We start from the raw sequence: 18,541 nt of genomic DNA on the forward strand, positions 1-18,541 counted from the left end.
TGTGGAAGTCCATGAACTCATTACCACACAAAAGGTTCAAAGAAATGTCCAGTGAGTGGAATATGGCACAGGCCTTCTGCATCCAAAACTCACTTCCTGTATTTCCATGTCTTCGAAGTATACCTTCCGAAATGTGAGGGCACAGGTGTATATTACATTGCAGAGTTTCCTTACAAGACATAGATATACAAGGAGGGACCACCTGGGAACCGAATGCTTGAGATTTCTTCTGCTCCACAGACAACTTCTTTAAAAAATGAAACTCCAGTCTATACTTTATTTTTGCCGTATGCATATTATACAGAGGAGCAGGGAAAGGAAGTGACAATGCTTAGAGCACATCTGGCATAGCTTAAAATACTGCAACTGCTGTAATACTGCCCCTATGTACAAGAATATAACTACTATATTACTGCTCCCTATATACAGGAATATAACTACTATAATACTGCTCCTATATACAAGAATATAACTACTATAATACTGCCCCCTATATACAAGAATATAACTACTATAATACTGCTTCCCATATATACAAGAATATAACTACTATATACAGGAATATAACTACTATAATACTGCCTCCTATATACAGGAATATAACTATTATAATACTGCCCCTATATACAAGAATATAACTACTATAATACTGCCCCTATATACAGGAATATAACTACTATAATACTGCCCCTATATACAGGACTATAACTACTATAATACTGCCCCTATATACAAGAATATAACTACTATAATACTGCCCCTATATACAGGAATATAACTACTATAATACTGCCCCCTATATACAAGAATATATTTACTATAATACTGCTCCTATATACAAGAATATTACTACTATAATACTGCTCCTATATACAAGACTATAACTACTATAATACTGCTCGTATATACAAGAATATAACTACTATAATACTGCTCCTATATACAAGAATATAACTACTATAATACTGCTCCTATATACAGGAATATAACTACTATAATACTGCTCCTATATACAGGAATATAACTACTATAATACTGCCCCTATATACAGGAATATAACTACTATAATACTGCTCCTATATACAAGAATATAACTACTATATTACTGCTCCCTATACTGATTGCCGCTTCCTCAAGCTTAGGGTATACCCTAAGCTTGAGGAAGCGGCAATCAGCCGTAAAACAGCTGTCCTGGGGTAGCGTGCGCCCGCACCTCCACCTGTCCTCCCTTCCCCGCTGAACATAGTGCCTGAATAAAGAAATCCTACCTTGCCGGTGAGTGCCCGGATCTGTTTTTTCCATTTGCTATAACTACTATAATACTGTCCCCTATATACAGGAATATATATATATATATATATATATATATATATATATATATATATATATATATATATATAGACAATAAGTACAGACTGGAGTTTCGCTTTCACCCCCTCAGATTCCCCTCTCCCGATGTATAGGGTAATATGAGCATAGACTGATACTAACATTCCATATCTTTACACTCAGAGGTTACAGTCACTTTAATTCCTCAGGGTATACAGCCTCCATGCTGAGATCCTGGTGTCCACTCTGCGCTCAGCCCCTGTGTTTTTGGCCTTTGCCCTTTTCGATAACTGTACATGTAATAATATAGTCACATCCACAAAGCTGCCTCCCGGGGAAGCTTAAGACGTCCACCTCCTTCCTGAGACATTAAAGAGACAGACATTGCCATGGCAACAGGCTCAACAGATGCAAAGCAAATTCAAAACTTTTTACTATCAACTTTTTTGTGTAGAATTTCCTGTCACTTGTGATCACATCTCGGGTGAACTCTTGGCCTTGACATCAAACTTAAAGCTTGACCAAAAGTTCAATGTTTGTAGGTTATAAAGAGATCTTCGTCATCAAGTCATTCGAGACCTTTGAGATCATGATCCACTGGGTTCCTCTCAGTTCTGCAATGTTTTTGAGGATCTTGGTCGAATCCATTACGGTTTACTAGAAACAAGTAAAGAACATCTACAAGGTCAGACTGACCTAACGGAGAACTAGAAGATCCTCGCTTCACCTCCAGAAGAAGACAACCCCCAACTGCTTGCTAATAGAGTCTCCTTTCAGTTTGAAATACAAGCTACAGATGTATACATATTCTGTATAAATGGGGGGTGGGCCCTCAGAATCCCCTCTGGTGGGCCCAAGGAGCCAAAGTCCAACACAATGCTAGGTTAATTCCAAAATTTTGCTGGAATTTTTTGTGCTAGCCCATGTGATGTCTCAGAAGCTTTTCGTCTTCTTTGAGCAGGTTCAAGTCTGCACTCGACTAAAAAGATTTCCACCAGTTTACCATCCATGTTCCTGCAGACCTCTTACTACTACGCCTCTAGGAAGCCTTGCATAATGTTTCTTCACCTTCTTTGCTCCTGGTCATGGAGTGCCCAGTGGTCTGGAGGAATCCGAGTGGTTACCACCAGCTTGCCGCACATTCCTCTTTCCATGGTCTTCATTTATGTGGGACACTTCAGTGGACGCGGCATCAAAGCCAGGCTCAGCATTGGCAGCATTGACCACGTGCACTTTATTCCGACCCTTCTTCCTCAAGAGGCAGCTAAAGACTTTCTGGAATCCCTTACGAAAGTGCTTGGACACTAAAGCATAGACTATGGGGTTGAGGCAAGAGTTGGCATAGGCCATGCAGTGCGAGAGCAGTCGGAAGGCGTAGGTGGCCTGGTTAAATGGGAAATCGCCATAGAGGTAACACATAACCACCACATGGTGAGGAAGCCAGCAGAGGCAGAAGAGGACGGTGACAATGATGATCATCTTGGTCACTTTCCTTTTAGCTTTCTTAGACTCCGACATGTCTTCTAGAGGATCGACAGCAGTCCACAAGTACTTAATGGTCCTGGTGTAAGACAGACTGACTATCAGCACAGGGATGACATATCCTACTATGAAGGTGCCGGTGTCCATAATCTTACGAGTCCTTTCCTTCCACCCTGGCATGCAAATGTGGCTGGTCTCAAAATCCATCAGGTCATAATAGCTTAAATAAGGTCCTGCGAAGACCACCGAGAGACCCCAAATAATAGCCAAGGTGGCCACGGCATTGCACGGAGTCCTCAGTTCTCTGGAGCGCAGAGGATAACGGATGGCTAAGTATCTGCGGAGGAAACAATAGAAGGAGTATTAATGTTCTTGCCTTTATATGTGGTCTACATAAGATAGTTGTCAGAGGTTGTCACCCAACACCAAGGAGGGAACAGAGCATCAGGAATAACAGAGCTCAACATTCTTGGTCCTTCTTATGTACAATGGGACAGATGACCGGCCCCATAAAGATGGCCGTAGATTTCTTACATTTTGGGCTTCCCATTGTGAAGAGCCCACTGCATTGACTACATTGTACAACCATTTTCACAAGACAATCCGCCTTCTCGGATGTCTACGCACTAAGAACAGGTCAATGAAACCCTCCCCAGACCGGCTCACTCCCCATACCTGTCAACAGACACCGCTGCCAGGGTGAAGCTGCTGGCATACATGGTCAAGTAGATGAAGAAGTGGACGGCTTTGCACATGAAAGCTCCGAAAACCCAGTCTTCCAGGGAGTAGATGGTGGCCTGGAAGGGTACGCAGAAGATGATGAAGGAGACATCTGCCACACTGAGGTTGAGGATGAAGAGGTTGGTGGTGTTGTGTGTCCTCTGGCCACTCCTTAGAAGAACAGCAAGGACCAGACTGTTGCCCACTGTGCCCAGCAGGAAGATGAGCGAGAAGATGACTGGGACAACCACGCTGGCCGGGTTGAAGAGATTGAGGTCAGATGAATTCCAGGGGACGGCTAGGGACGCAAAGTCCTCGTGGTCCGACATGGACCCTACTGGAGGAGCGGCAAAATAAACAGAGAAACCGAATTAAAAAAAAAGTTTAGAGTTCAATACAGTGATGGTGACCTTGACCGTCCCCATGGTGGTTGTCAGCATCTTTCTATGGACTTAGGGTCCTATTCCACAGGCCAACCAGGGCCGATCAACAATGTAAACGAGCGTCAATCTGCTAGATCGGCACTCGTTTACTGGGCCAATTATACAGCCCGATAATCGTTTGTCGAGGGCTGCAGGGACATTGTTACCGATGTCCTTGCTGCCTTTGTTTAAACATCATACTTTACCTATTCAGGCTGCAGGTCTTCTCCTTCTCCTGATCCCGCGTGCAGAAGCTTCGGAGCGGCCTGTCTGAACTGACAGACCGCTCAGCCAATCACTCGCAGCGGCGGTCCTGGCCAGTGATTGGCTGAGCGGTCTGTCAGCTCAGACAGGCCGCTCCGAAGCTGCTGCTGCGCGAGGGATCGGGAGAAGGAGAAGACCTGCAGCCTGGATAGGTAAAGTATGATGTTTTTAAATCATCGGTTGCCCGCCGCACACTGCTATTCCACGTACCGATGAGCGGGCGGTGACCAATGATTTTAGGTTTGAACCTAAATGAACGCCCCTAAATCCTTCTCCTCTGAAGTCTTCAGAACTGCTGATATCATACTCAGATAGAGGAATTCTCCTCCTCAAGTGCATTATTTTTATATTTGGAAACATTGAGCTGCAGTTTCCATTGTTTGGACACTTATCTAGTAGAGCCAAGTCCTTTCCCATATTACTGACTATCCTGTGCATCAGTCTTAGGGTACAAACACACACACACCGTATACGCAGCAGATTTGATGCTGTGTTCAGTTATTTAGATCGAATCTGCTGCGTATCTGCTGCGTATCGCAGCAGAAAATACGCTGTGTAAAAAAAGTATTAAAAAAACAAGGCTCCTTGTGTAGTACAGGAAAATGTCCTTTCTTATCTGCTGTGACCATCCCGGGGTCATGTGATTATAAGCCGTCTTGTAATAAGCGCCGGAGATGCCGAACGCTGGTAACAATACACCGCGGCTCTGACATTGTGGCAGCTTAATATCTTACAGGAAATTGTCATTTTTCTGTTACAGTTAATAGATCTTTTTAATCAATAAAGAAAAAAAAAAGATTTCCACCATCTGCTGCCGGAGCGTAATCAGACTCCATTCACACGTCAGAACATTATAGCAGAGTAATACATCAAAACTAGTCCGCTGCAGTCCTCATAGTGAAGGGCTTAGTTCAATGGATTAATAAAGTATAGGATGAGTCATGCTCCGCCCCCTCGGGCCCTGCGCTCAGCATCATACAGCATATCAGCTTTGCCTGGAGTATTCCTTTAAAAGGGGTTGTTCACAAAAAAATGTTTTTCATTCATATCAACTGGTGTCAGAAAGTGCCAGAGACTTGTAATTTACTTCCATTAAAAAAATCTAAAGTATTCCAGTACTTATCATCTGCTGTATGTCCTGCAGGAAGTGGTGTATTCTTTCCAGTCTGACACAGTGCTCTCTGCTGCCACCTCTGTCCATGTCAGGAACTGTCCAGAGCAGCAGCAAATCCCCATAGAAAACCTCTCCTGCTTGGGAAAGTTCCTGACATGAACAGAGGTGGCAGCAGAGAGCACTGTGTCAGACTGGAAAGAATACACCACTTCCTGCAGGACATACAGCAGATGATAAGTACTGGAAGACTTTAGATTTTTTTAATAGAAGTAAATTACAAATCTCTGTCACTTTCTGGCATCAGTTGCTTTGAAAGAAATTTTTTGGGGTGAACTACCCCTCTAAGTTTCCTCTATTTTCCCAAAACATTAGATATCAATCTTAAATATCAATACATGACTTTCTTGTATGGTGTTGACACTAATAGTCTAGGCTTCAGCGGCTTTTGCGTGATTCACCCATCAGGAAGTCTGTCCATAGGGGGCAGTGTCTCCATAGGGGGCAGTATCTCTATGGGGGGCAGTGTCTCCATAGGGGGCTGTGTCTCCATAGAGGGCAGTATCTCTATGGGGGCAGTGTCTCCATAGGGGGCAGTATCTCTATGGGGGGCAGTGTCTCCATAGGGGGCAGTATCTCTATGGGGGGCAGTGTCTCCATAGGGGGCAGTGTCTCTATGGGGGGCAGTGTCTCCATAGGGGGCTGTGTCTCCATAGGGGGCAGTATCTCCATAGGGGGCAGTATCTCTATGGGGGCTGTGTCTCCATAGGGGGCTGTGTCTCCATAGGGGGCAGTTTCTCCATAGGGGGAAGTATCTCTATGGGGGCAGTGTCTCCATAGGGGGCAGTATCTCCATAGGGGGCAGTATCTCTATGGGAGCTGTGTCTCCATAGGGGGCAGTATCTCCATAGGGGGCAGTATCTCCATAGGGGGCAGTATCTCCATAGGTGGTAGTGTCTCCATAATACAGTGTGGTGCGCCCCCTACAGGTTGCATGCAGCCACTCCCCCCGGTATAAGCAGAGCACTCCTCAGCTCCTCATTGAGCGGCCCCCATTATAGCAGCTGGAAGCTGGAGATGTTTATATAAGCCGGCAGCGTCTCCCCCCCTCCTACTCCGCTCCTGACTGGAGACAATTGTACATATTATGGGGAAGCGGGAGGAACGTTCCAGCGGGAGCCGGAGTGCCGGCAATAAGAAATCCCATCATCTCTCCTCAGGATCTAGGGTCTCCTTATCACATCCATTGTATCCAGGAACAGAAGACATTACCTGGTTATTCTTGTATCGGAGTCGCTGACAATACAAAGATAACAGCCAGGAGGAAAGTTAGCACCACGGCGGATGTCACTATACGTGGCTTGGGTGACAACCAATATGGCCGTCATTGTAGCCTCTGGGGTTGTCAGAGTTAGGGGAGATGGGTCAATGTGTGTGGAGGGGGGGGGGGGTGTCACAAGGGGCAGTGACATCACAAAGATCACAGCCTATCAGGTCATAAGAGCCAGTGACATCACAGAGAAAGTTGCTTATCCTGTAAGTGACATCATAGAGAGCGCCGCCTATAACAAAGAATGCAACCAGCCAATCTGCAAGAACCTTTGACATCACAGGTAACGCATCCCACTGTGGTGCTCCTTGTTGTGGTGCCCAATCGCCGGGATGATGTCATGTCAGTGGTTGGAGTAAAGCATATGACCCACCTGGACTGTCGGTACCGCCACCCACCGAAAGCGGGAAATGACCCAAGGATAGTGTAGCCGGTGTGTCGGTGCTGGTGCAATTATCACCGAGTCCCAGTAGAATAAATAAAGTTTTACGGAAAGTCTCTTGCAATACCACATAGCTGATTGATAGATAACTTCTATAATACAGACTTGTGCTCACTGAATCTGTGCTGAGAGATGCTTAAGGTCTGAGGTAGAGTAGTAGTGCTGGTTTGGTTTAGCGTCGAGAAGAGTAGAGTAGTTGAGAAGAGTTTGTCGGGAGAGCCCCAACCCAAAGTAGTAATGTGCTCTTGAAAAGAGAAAACTTGTGCCCGTGTTTCTACCTTACTGTCTCTAGAATCATCTTCTGCCCTGCAGTGTCGGATTACCCGTCCTATGAGGGTGACACAAGCCCCGTCTTGGTTACCTGAGAGTAGCTAAGTGCCCGAAATTATCCGGTGTCACCTGTGCTGCGAGATAGAGTACGTAGACCTTTATACAGTTGCTTTGTTCTATCCGGGTCAGTTCCTCTGTCTAGGATACTGCCCTGCTCTGTTAAGAGAGGTTCTCGGCGTGGGCTGGGGTGATGTCTAACTTGTCCTCTTTTAGCTGCCTAGCACTGCATAGTGTCTGTAGTTATAGCTTGTGGAAAGAAAGTCTCCATACACGTGTGTCTGTCCACTACCACAGCTGGTCTGTGCCGGACAGGGAACCTGGCAGAGAGAGGCCCTGGCTAAGTACAGCAGGGATGCCTGATCTGTGTGAGTCCTACTCCTCAGAGAATCAGAGGGAAACTGACTAAGTAACGCTACACTTCCTCTGCCCAAGTAACTACTTCCTACAGGGTTTGTAAGAGTCCCTGTGAGTTGTGGAGAAGAGAGTGTGCAGAAGAAGGAAGGTAAGATAAGAAGAGGTAGAAGAGAAAGAGCATCTCCTATTGGTTCACAGAATCAGATAACAGAACAGTAACTCTTTAGTAACTACAGCTGCGCAACACATAAAGTTATACATGGTGACATCTGCTGGCGAAACTCATATACAACCTCATCCCCACTCCACTTTAGAGTACAAGGCTTTCGCAACAGGTGCCAGACTAGAAACACCCGTGGTGGGACACCACACAACTCATTCAGGAGAGCCAATAACATCACAGAGTGTGCAGACTATGAAGCCATAGGAAGCGGTGACATCACAGAAAGTGCAGCCTATGACATCACAGAAAACAAGCCAATCGTATCACAGGAGTCAGTGACATCACAGACAACAAGGGGTCAGTGACATCACAGAGAACAAGCCTATCATATCACAGGAGTCAGTGACCTCACAAAGAACAGGCCTATCATATCACAGGAGTCAGTGACATATTAAGAAAATAGCAATAAGAAATTAATTTGCAAAGGCCAATGACCTCACTTATTACTCCTGCAACTGCTCCCTCTAGTGGTGGCTCCGGGTACATAGAACTTTACCCTGTAACTCAAGGCGTTTGGAGCTCCTTATCGTGAAAAATGTGAACAGTATTTGAGCTTTGAATTGTTTTGTTTGACTGGTGATTTGTAATTCAAATGTTACCGTCCTGTTTTTGTGCTGTTGTTCCTTGTTTTTTGTCTTTTGTAGAAGGAACAAGCAGACATCACTCTGTGCCGGCGCCATGATGAGGGTGACAGGGCTGCTATTAAGTCACAATTAACTATAGATGTCGTCACTTATTACAACCTCCGAGTATAAAACGTGCACAAAACACAGAATACATTAGCAAATATTTGGCATAAACTACTTGGATCTGATCCTGACTTCTGTTATGGGACCTTATTGTTGCTCTTCCGATCATAGTAAGCTTGGAGAATTGTGAATGCAGCTCTGGAGGTGAGTACAGTTGCAGCTGATGCTTATATTACTGTATGTCCAAGCAGACTCAATACAGGTGCAGCTGATGCTTATATTACTGTATATCCAAGCAGACTGGATACAGGTGCAGCTGATGCTTATATTACTATATAACCTGGCAGATTAAATACAGGTGTAGCTGATGCTTATATTACTGTATATCCAAGCAGACTGGATACAGGTGCAGCTGATGCTTATATTACTATATAACCTGGCAGATTAAATACAGGTGTAGCTGATGCTCATATTACTGTATATCCAAGCAGCTTAAATACAGGTGTATCTGAAGCTTATATTACTGTATATCCAAGCAGACTGGATACAGGTGCAGCTGATGCTTATATTACTGTATATCAAAGCAGACTCAATACAGGTGCAGCTGATGCTTATATTACTGTATATCCAAGCAGACTGGATACAGGTGTAGCTGATGCTCATATTACTGTATATCCAAGCAGACCGGATACAGGTGCCGCTGATGCTCATATTACTGTATATCCAAGCAGACTGAATACAGTTGCAGCTGATGCTTATATTACTATATAACCTGGCAGATTAAATACAGTTGCAGCTGATGCTCATATTACTGTATATCCAAGCAGACCGGATACAGGTGCAGCTTATGCTTATATTACTGTATATCCAAGCAGACAGGATACAGGTGCAGCTGATGCTTATATTACTATATAACCTGGCAGATTAAATACAGTTGCAGCTGATGCTCATATTACTGTATATCCAAGCAGACAGGATACAGGTGTATCTGATGCTTATATTACTGTATATCCAAGCAGACTGGATATAGGTGCAGCTGACACCTATACTACTGTATATCCAAGCAGACCGGATACAGGTGCCGCTGATGCTCATATTACTGTATATCCAAGCAGACAGGATACAGGTGCATCTTATGCTTATATTACTGTATATCCAAGCAGACTGGATACAGGTGTAGCTGATGCTCATATTACTGTATATCCAAGCAGACCGGATACAGGTGCCGCTGATGCTCATACTACTGTATATCCAAGCAGACTGGATACAGGTGTAGCTGATGCTTATATTACTATATAACCTGGCAGATTAAATACAGTTGCAGCTGATGCTCATATTACTGTATATCCAAGCAGACCGGATACAGGTGCAGCTTATGCTTATATTACTGTATATCCAAGCAGACAGGATACAGGTGCAGCTGATGCTTATATTACTGTATATCCAAGCAGACCGGATACAGGTGCAGCTTATGCTTATATTACTGTATATCCAAGCAGACCGGATACAGGTGCAGCTGATGCTTATATTACTGTATATCCAAGCAGCTTGAATACAGGTGTATCTGATGCTTATATTACTGTATATCCAAGCAGCTTGAATACAGGTGTATCTGATGCTTATATTACTGTATATCCAAGAAGATTGACTAGTCAGTTTGGGTTTTGATGGGTTTTCTGTGCAATTTTGCCAAAATCATGGCAAAAATGCATCAGAAACATTGTGTGAACACAGTCTAATCTGCAGCCTTCTAACCTTTCAGTTGTTTACCATGCTCAAGATCTCTGAAGGTGGACTTCTATAGTCCAAAAACAGCTCCACCTTTGTCCTCAGGCTGTGTGTGGTATTACAACTTTGTTCAGTTCAATTAAACTAAGCTGCAATACCAAACACAAACTAAGGACAATGGTGGCGCACTTTCTGGAAGACAATATCTTTCTCTTATGTTTTTTTCTTATCCTTAAGCCCTATAAATCTTCTTCCATAGTCATAGATCAATCTGATTCAGAGGATTCTATTATGTACAGAGTGACAGGATGTCATCACGTGTCCCCTCATTCTCCACCACACTACCGTTCCCAAATTTCAACCATTTCCATCTATTCCACCCCCCGGGGCGGCGATAATGAGCAGGAGAATTACTGACTTGCCTCCTGTTCAAGTCAATTAGTTGAAACCAACATCAAACAAGGGCAGCGCCAACTTTCCTGCCATGTAAAACCGCAGCCCCAACCCCATACGTACAAATGTGCGGGCGCTCCGGCTGCTGCTTCATGTCACACTGTCAGGTATACGGCAGCTGCCAAGTTATCAACAGCAATAAGTACAGCCCAGGAGAACAGGAGGGGACGCTGCCAGCCACGGGCACAAGAGGGTAACCTACAGAAGTAGTCACCCACAAGGGTAATCACCACTGATCCATGGGGCTCACCCTGCGCTACCGCCATACGGGGGAATGCTGATGATTATACAGCGATTACATAACCGGCCATATGGACAAGATCTGAATAAACTCACCGCAAACTGCATGTTTCATGTTGTATATTATAATGCATAGGGAAAGTATTATATTCTTGTATATAGGGGGCAGTATTATAGTAGTTATATTCTTGTATATAGGAGCAGTATTATAGTAGTTATATTCTTGTATATAGGAGCAGTATTATAGTAGTTATATTCTTGTATATAGGAGCAGTATTATAGTAGTTATATTCTTGTATATAGGGGGCAGTATTATAGTAGTTATATTCTTGTATATAGGGGGCAGTATTATAGTAATTATATTCTTGTATATAGGGGGCAGTATTATAGTAGTTATATTCCTGTATATAGGAGCAGTATTATAGTAGTTATATTCCTGTATATAGGAGCAGTATTATAGTAGTTATATTCTTGTATATAGGAGCAGTATTATAGTAGTTATATTTCTGTATATAGGAGCAGTATTATAGTAGTTATATTCCTTTATATAGGGGGCAGTATTATAGTAGTTATATTCTTGTATATAGGAGCAGTATTATAGTAGTTATATTCCTGTATATAGGAGCAGTATTATAGTAGTTATATTCCTGTATATAGGAGCAGTATTATAGTAGTTATATTCCTGTATATAGGAGCAGTATTATAGTAGTTATATTCTTGTATATAGGAGCAGTATTATAGTAGTTATATTCCTGTATATAGGGAGCAGTATTATAGTAGTTATATTACTGTATATGGGAGCAGTATTATAGTAGTTATATTCCTGTATATAGGAGCAGTATTATAGTAGTTATGCGGTATTATGGAACTTACATTCTTGTACAATAGAGACATTTCTTTACACTTCTCCTCCCACATATTATTACATTCATGCAGAAAATTACTACAAACCTCACAGACTCTTCTACACATCTCACATCATTGCAGTACATGGAGAGAGATTGCTGCCCTGCAGAGCTTACAATCTAGTGTGAATGCTGCTGTTCTAGAATTCCTATAGGTCTCTGGTCCCATCACACCCTCCACTTCCAGATCCCATCTCATAAGCAGAAAGTTATTAGAGAGGACACTGTATGATCCCATGGAGGCAGTGTGTAGTCACAGGTCATGGTGGTGACAGCACCAGTATAAAGTGTGTGACCCCTGCTCCAGGTGACCCCTGCTGGAGATGACCTTGCACTGAATACTCGCCCATTACAGGTGTGTGCACTTACCCATCCACTGATGCTCCAGGTGCCAGGGCAGGGGGTTATCCCATAGACTCTGGTGGTCTCGGTCTCCTCAGTAGGAGCACAGCTCAGCATTACTTGCTGCCAGCCTGGTTACCTTGTAATAGACGTGACTGCTCCTCCTCTGCCTGCCAGGCACCAAAGCACAGCCCCTCATAGTGCGAGTGATGTGGAGGGGGGCACTGACACACTGACACACACTGAGGCTGTAATAACAATCAGCAGCAATCGATACCCTGACAACTGAGTGATACAAGTGATGATCCATGACCGGGGCAGGTCTCCTCTCAGTCATCATATAGGGAGAAGGGCAGAAACTTTATAATATAATTTCTGCTTCAACTCCAATCTGTATTCTAGATCCTGGTGTACATGGATGCCTGTATACACCTGATACTTCTCACAGCTGAGGGTTTGTTACACTTGTATCCAGTCTAGACAATCCTCTGTGAGCTGAACTGTCTGGATCCAGAGTACCTGCACTGATACATTGTAGCAAACTACTGATATGTATACGTTTAGGCTACTTCTACGCGATACGCAGCAGATACGCAGCAGATTAGATCTAAATAACTGAACACAGCATCAAATCTGCTGCGTATATGGTGTGTGTTTGTACCCGGGCCCCGGCTGCGTTCACACTACGTATATTTCAGTCAGTATTGCAACCAAAACCAGGAGTGGATTGAAAACACAGAAAGGCTCTGTTCACACAATGTTGAAATTGAGTGGATGGCCGCCATATAACAGTAAATAACGGCCATTATTTCAATATAACAGCCGTTGTTCTAAAATAACAGCAAATATTTGCCATTAAATGGCGGCCATCCACTCAATTTCATCATTGTGTGAACAGATCCTTTCTGTGTTTTTAATCCACTCCTGGTTTTGGTTGCAATATGAGGACCACAATACTGACTGAAATATACGTAGTGTGAACATATTATTGTGTATCCATTCCAGATAGAACTATCTATCTAGCTACAGTATCTATCTATCTCCTATCTATCTATCTATCTATCTATCTATCTATCTATCTATCTATCTATCTATCTCCTATCTATCTATCTATCTATCTCCTATCTATCTATCTATCTATCTATCTATCTATCTATCTATCTATCTATCTATCTATCTCCTATCTATCTATCTATCTATCTATCTATCTATCTATCTATCTATCTATATCTATCTCCTATCTATCTATCTATCTATCTATCTATCTATCTATCTATCTCCTATCTATCTATCTATCTATCTATCTATCTATCTATATATCTATCTCCTATCTATCTATCTATCTATTATCTATCTATCTATCTATCTCCTATCTATCTCCTATCTATCTATCTATCTATCTCCTATCTATCTATCTATCTATCTATCTATCTCCTAATCTATCTATCTATCTATCTATCTATCTATCTATCTATCTATCTATCTATCTCCTGTCTATTTATCTCTGTAGTTGTTAATGGCATGGATCCCCATTTGTATTATGTTTTTGCCTCCAGTAGCTTATAGCCTATGAATACTTTGTTGTTATTGCTCCAATGCATCTAAAGTAATAATAAATAATCAATATGCATATTATCTTAAATAAATATTTCCTACGGTTTTGAGTATACAGCTCCTGTGCAGACCTATGTGCCTCCATGGTTATAGTTGTAGCCTGAACCTGCAGTCGTGTGTTACTCCCCTTACCTCCTGTACTTCAGAAGAGAGAGTGACACATGACTACATCATTTAGTTGTAGTCTGTTACCATGGAGACACATAGGTTTGCTTAGGAGCTGTATACACAAAATAGGAGGAGTATTTTTATGTATTGGTACAATAACAGATTGCATAAGTATTCAGACCCTTCAACTAGCACAGAGCCCCTTGGCTGCCACCCTGGTAGTTACACCAGTGCAGATCTAATAACCCTGCATTTATTTCTGCCTCTATAGAAGTCAATAAGCATCAGCCCCTCCTGAACTGGCTGATAACAGGGAACAATAGCTTACATCCACCTGTCATACAGACAGCTTCTGCCCAGTGTAAAACAGCTGATAACAGAGAATACTAGATGTGTATGTATCAGCTTGGAGAGACATTAGGGTTGCAGACTTTCCATGGTGTCTTCTGTAGATAGAGAACACCAATCCTCACCTGTTCTGTGTGTATAGTGGTGGGATGGTATTGTACCCTCTGTACAGGCTGGTGATAGGCCCCCCCTGTGGGCACAGGTTGCCATGGTTCTCTATAAGAGGCTGTGTCCCCGGATGATGCCGCTATAGATGGAGAATAACTGCAGATGACGGCGACTTCTCCAGAGGAACCTGGCGGAGATAGGAGAGAATGACATACATGGTGTTATATCCTCCTGGGATGGTACAGAGGGCATATGAGGGCTCCGCTGGGTATCTAATGATGGGAGCAAGGTGTGAAGAAGAAGAGCTCAGAAAGAAGATGCTGCCAGATACATGACTCCTGGCCTGATGATATTATATAGTATAAGGCTATGTTCACACAATGTACTTAGAGGACCAAGATCCTCTTCTGCTTCTTCTTATTATTATTATTATTATTATTGTTATTATTATTATTATTATTAGTATTATTATCAGTTATTTATCTATAAAGCCCCCTTTGATTCTGGAGCGCTATATAAGAGAAGGGGGACAAACAGGAACATTACAAGATCATAACACATTACATGAATTAGACAAATGGCAGACTGGTACATAGGGAAAGAGGACCCTGCCCGCGGGGGCTTACATGGGGAGAGAGGACCCTGCCCAGGACCCTGCCCGCGAGGGCTTACATAGGGAGAGAGGACCCTGCCCGTGAGGGATTACATAGGGAGAGAGGACCCTGCCCGTGAGGGATTACATAGGGAGAGAGGACCCTGCCCGTGAGGGATTACATAGGGAGAGAGGACCCTGCCCATGAGGGCTTACATAGGGGGAGAGGACCCTGCCCGCGAGGGCTTCCATAGGGAGAGAGGACCCTGCCCGGGAGGGCTTACATAGGGAGAGAGGACCCTGCCCCCCAAGGGCTTACATAGGGAGAGAGGACCCTGCCCGCGAGGGTTTACATAGGGAGAGGGGACCCTGCCCGTGAGGGATTACATAGGGAGAGAGGACCCTGCCCGTGAGGGATTACATAGGGAGAGAGGACCCTGCCCGTGAGGGATTACATAGGGAGAGAGGACCCTGCCCAGGACCCTGCCCGCGAGGGCTTACATAGGGAGAGAGGACCCTGCCCGTGAGGGATTACATGGGGAGAGAGGACCCTGCCCGTGAGGGATTACATAGGGAGAGAGGACCCTGCCCGTGAGGGCTTACATAGGGAGAGAGGACCCTGCCTACAAGGGCTTACATAGGGAGAGAGGACCCTGCCCGGGAGGGCTTACATAGGGAGAGAGGACCCTGCCTACAAGGGCTTACATTGGGAGAGAGGACACTGCCCGGGAGGGCTTACATAGGGAGAGAGGACCCTGCCCATGAGGGCTTACATAGGGAGAGAGGACCCTGCCCGGGAGGGCTTACATAGGGAGAGAGGACCCTGCGCATGAGGGCTTACATAGGGAGAGAGGACCCTGCCCGGGAGGGCTTACATAGGGAGAGAGGACCCTGCCCATGAGGGCTTACATAGGGAGAGAGGACCCTACCCATGAGGGCTTACATAGGGAGAGAGGACCCTGCCCATGAGGGCTTACATAGGGAGAGAGGACCCTGCCCACGAGGGCTTACATAGGGAGAGAGGACCCTGCCCGCGGGGGCTTACATAGGGAGAGAGGACCCTGCCCGGGAGGGCTTACATAGGGAGAGAGGACCCTGCCCATAAGGGATTACATAGGGAGAGAGGACCCTGCCCATGAGGAATAACATGGGGAGAGAGGACCCTGCCTACAAGGGCTTACATAGGGAGAGGGGACCCTGCCCATAAGGGATTACATAGGGAGAGAGGACCCTGCCCGCGAGGGATTACATAGGGAGAGAGGACCCTGCCTACAAGGGCTTACATAGGGAGAGAGGACCCTGCCCGCGGGGGCTTACATAGGGAGAGAGGACCCTGCCCATGAGGGCTAACATAGGGAGAAAGGACCCTGCCAGCGGGTCTTACATAGGGGGAGAGGACCCTGGAACATAAAGACCAACCAAGAGCTGGACACACAGAACCTCTATCACTGTTGTCTAGAATCTGAAGACTTATAATCCTGGTTATATTAGGTCAAGATCTTCCCAATTACTGCTGATCAGGATCTGGTCAAAGGGAGACTCAGCTAACATCAGCTAGTGCTGACCCTAACGTTCTGTCAAGAACGACGTCACTGGTCACATGTCCTGTCGATGTCCTGGTCCTGTCCGCAGGTCCTGCATTTCTAGAGATTATAGACCCAGATCTTCATTCATTCCATCAGTTCTTGCAAATTGACTTATCTTATAGCCCTCGAGGAGTCATTGATGTTGAAACACAGAACATTACCTGTTGAATTTTTCTACGTGTCACTGAATGGGCTTTTCCATTGTGAATTTATATATATATGTAACCAGTAGTGAGGGGGATTGTATAGAGCTCTAGTGACATCACATCTGGAATACTGTGTCCAGTTCAAAAGGATATTGATACAATAGAACCGACCCAAAGCCGGCTACACAAATGGTGGAGGGTGTGAGGCATAAACCATATCAGGAAAGACTTATAAGTGAAGGTAAAGCTGCCTGGGATAAACATTTCTATCCATAGATAAGAAGAAGTAATATAAGTGCAGAGTAGATGGCGGTATATTCCACTGTTAATCCGGCGGGTGTAGATGAACCCGCACACCTCCCGCCTCAGGAGTCTGCACTGTGTCTCCTGGAGCATCAAGGACGGAAATAAATGAGGTTATATAACGTTCCCAGACAGTTCAGTAAGTTCACTCAACACTAGTCAGGAGGCAATGAGTCAGGGCTAGGAACTCAGCGCCCCCTGCTGGAGAATACAAAGATACCAGGAGCCAAGGGGTATTAAGAAAAAGTCAGAAAAGAGAGGAATTAAACAGAACCAGGGAGAACTGTCATGGGGGCAGAGACATAGAAGATCTACTGTGATTGTGTTCAGAGGCTGAAGCTGCTCGGTTGCTGTGCTTTACACTACAGCTCTGCTCCAACAGGACACAACTGTGATCAGCACCTCAAACTACGTCCTGTTCCACTACTACAAACAATGCTTTTTATTATCCCTGACTGCATGTGATTTGTTACATAAGAGACGTATAGAAGATATCCCACCATGGTGAGCTGGAGAGCTGTAAATTATAGATTATAGGAATCATATAGAAGGCTAATACATAGAGGCTGTTGTGTTACCACAGCACCACCTGCTGGCCGCCAGATGAACTGCAGTACCCAGAATATGCTATGGATGGCAGCAGGTTTGCCGTGGCCCGGGGTGCTGGATACTGGTGCTGAACCAGCCGGTGGGCTCTGGTGTTTTGGGGGTGACCGGTCATGGTGGCCAGGAGCGGTAATACTCATCCCCGGACACACGGGCCCTAGACCTTTGGTAGAACTAGTGTGAGGTGCGGGGGGCGGCGTCAGAGATGACAGAGTCCCACTTACACAAGGCTTAAACTTTACTTGAAAATATCTTCAATGCAATCCAGAAAGGTAACAAGGCTTTGTGCAATAAGCAGCAGATAGAGGCCAGATAGGAGCCCTTGTGTAAGTAATAATGTGCTCTGCTGGGATGGGTGTGAAGTGTGTGACTTGAAGAACTCCTCATACTCACATTTAGATAAATCTTTGTTATCTGGCCACCTTCTGCCTCTCAGTATTGGTGACCGTCCTGATAGGTAGTACGAGTCCCAGGTCGCTGTGTGAAGATAACTAGTAGAATCTTTCCTATATAGTCCAGCATAGTCAGTAGAGAGCGGCTAACTTGCATCTGTGCTCTACTGCGGATCAGTCCCACCGCCTTTTCTCTCTAGGGGTGACAGTCCATGGCGTAGGCAAGTGTGGGTCCTCTAACTCCGGTAACCCCAAGGTTAGGTTCAGCAGTACATTACTGCTGTGGTCTCGCATACTGGAACTGTTCAGGACTACAACCACACACTGACCAGGAAGCCCCCTAGCTTATATAGAGTCATGTGACAGGAAGTATG

At 44.7% G+C, this 18,541-nt stretch overlaps 1 protein-coding gene across 2 annotated transcripts; it reads right to left on the minus strand.

Moving 5' to 3' along the window:
- Window positions 1–1,409: 1,409 nt before the first annotated feature.
- On the minus strand, window positions 1,410–14,710 carry LOC138800477 (galanin receptor 2b-like). Of its 2 annotated transcripts, XM_069982168.1 has the most exons (3): window positions 14,560–14,710; window positions 3,487–3,868; window positions 1,410–3,148 (listed from the first exon to the last, which is right to left on the minus strand). In XM_069982168.1, the coding sequence occupies exons 1-3, from the start codon at window positions 14,642–14,644 to the stop codon at window positions 2,413–2,415; spliced, it is 1,203 nt and encodes a 400-aa protein (XP_069838269.1). In that variant the 5' UTR covers window positions 14,645–14,710; the 3' UTR covers window positions 1,410–2,412. The 2 variants fall into 2 exon arrangements, with proteins under 2 accessions (XP_069838269.1, XP_069838270.1); XM_069982169.1 differs by lacking the exon at window positions 14,560–14,710 and having other exon boundaries at window positions 3,487–3,872.
- Window positions 14,711–18,541: the final 3,831 nt, after the last annotated feature.

Source organism: Dendropsophus ebraccatus, chromosome 9 (genome assembly GCF_027789765.1).
Source record: "Dendropsophus ebraccatus isolate aDenEbr1 chromosome 9, aDenEbr1.pat, whole genome shotgun sequence".
Classification (NCBI taxonomy): Eukaryota; Metazoa; Chordata; class Amphibia; order Anura; family Hylidae; genus Dendropsophus; species Dendropsophus ebraccatus.

Excerpts from the sequence above, each read along its gene's own strand:
- LOC138800477 (XM_069982168.1), bottom strand. The coding sequence starts at position 14,644 with ATGGCAACCTGTGCCCACAGGGGGGGCCTATCACCAGCCTGTACAGAG. Across the intron at positions 3,869-14,559 it reads CCACTATACACACAGAACAG|TAGGGTCCATGTCGGACCAC; the intron begins GTGAGGATTGGT and ends CCGCTCCTCCAG. Across the intron at positions 3,149-3,486 it reads GCAGCGGTGTCTGTTGACAG|ATACTTAGCCATCCGTTATC; the intron begins GTATGGGGAGTG and ends TTTCCTCCGCAG.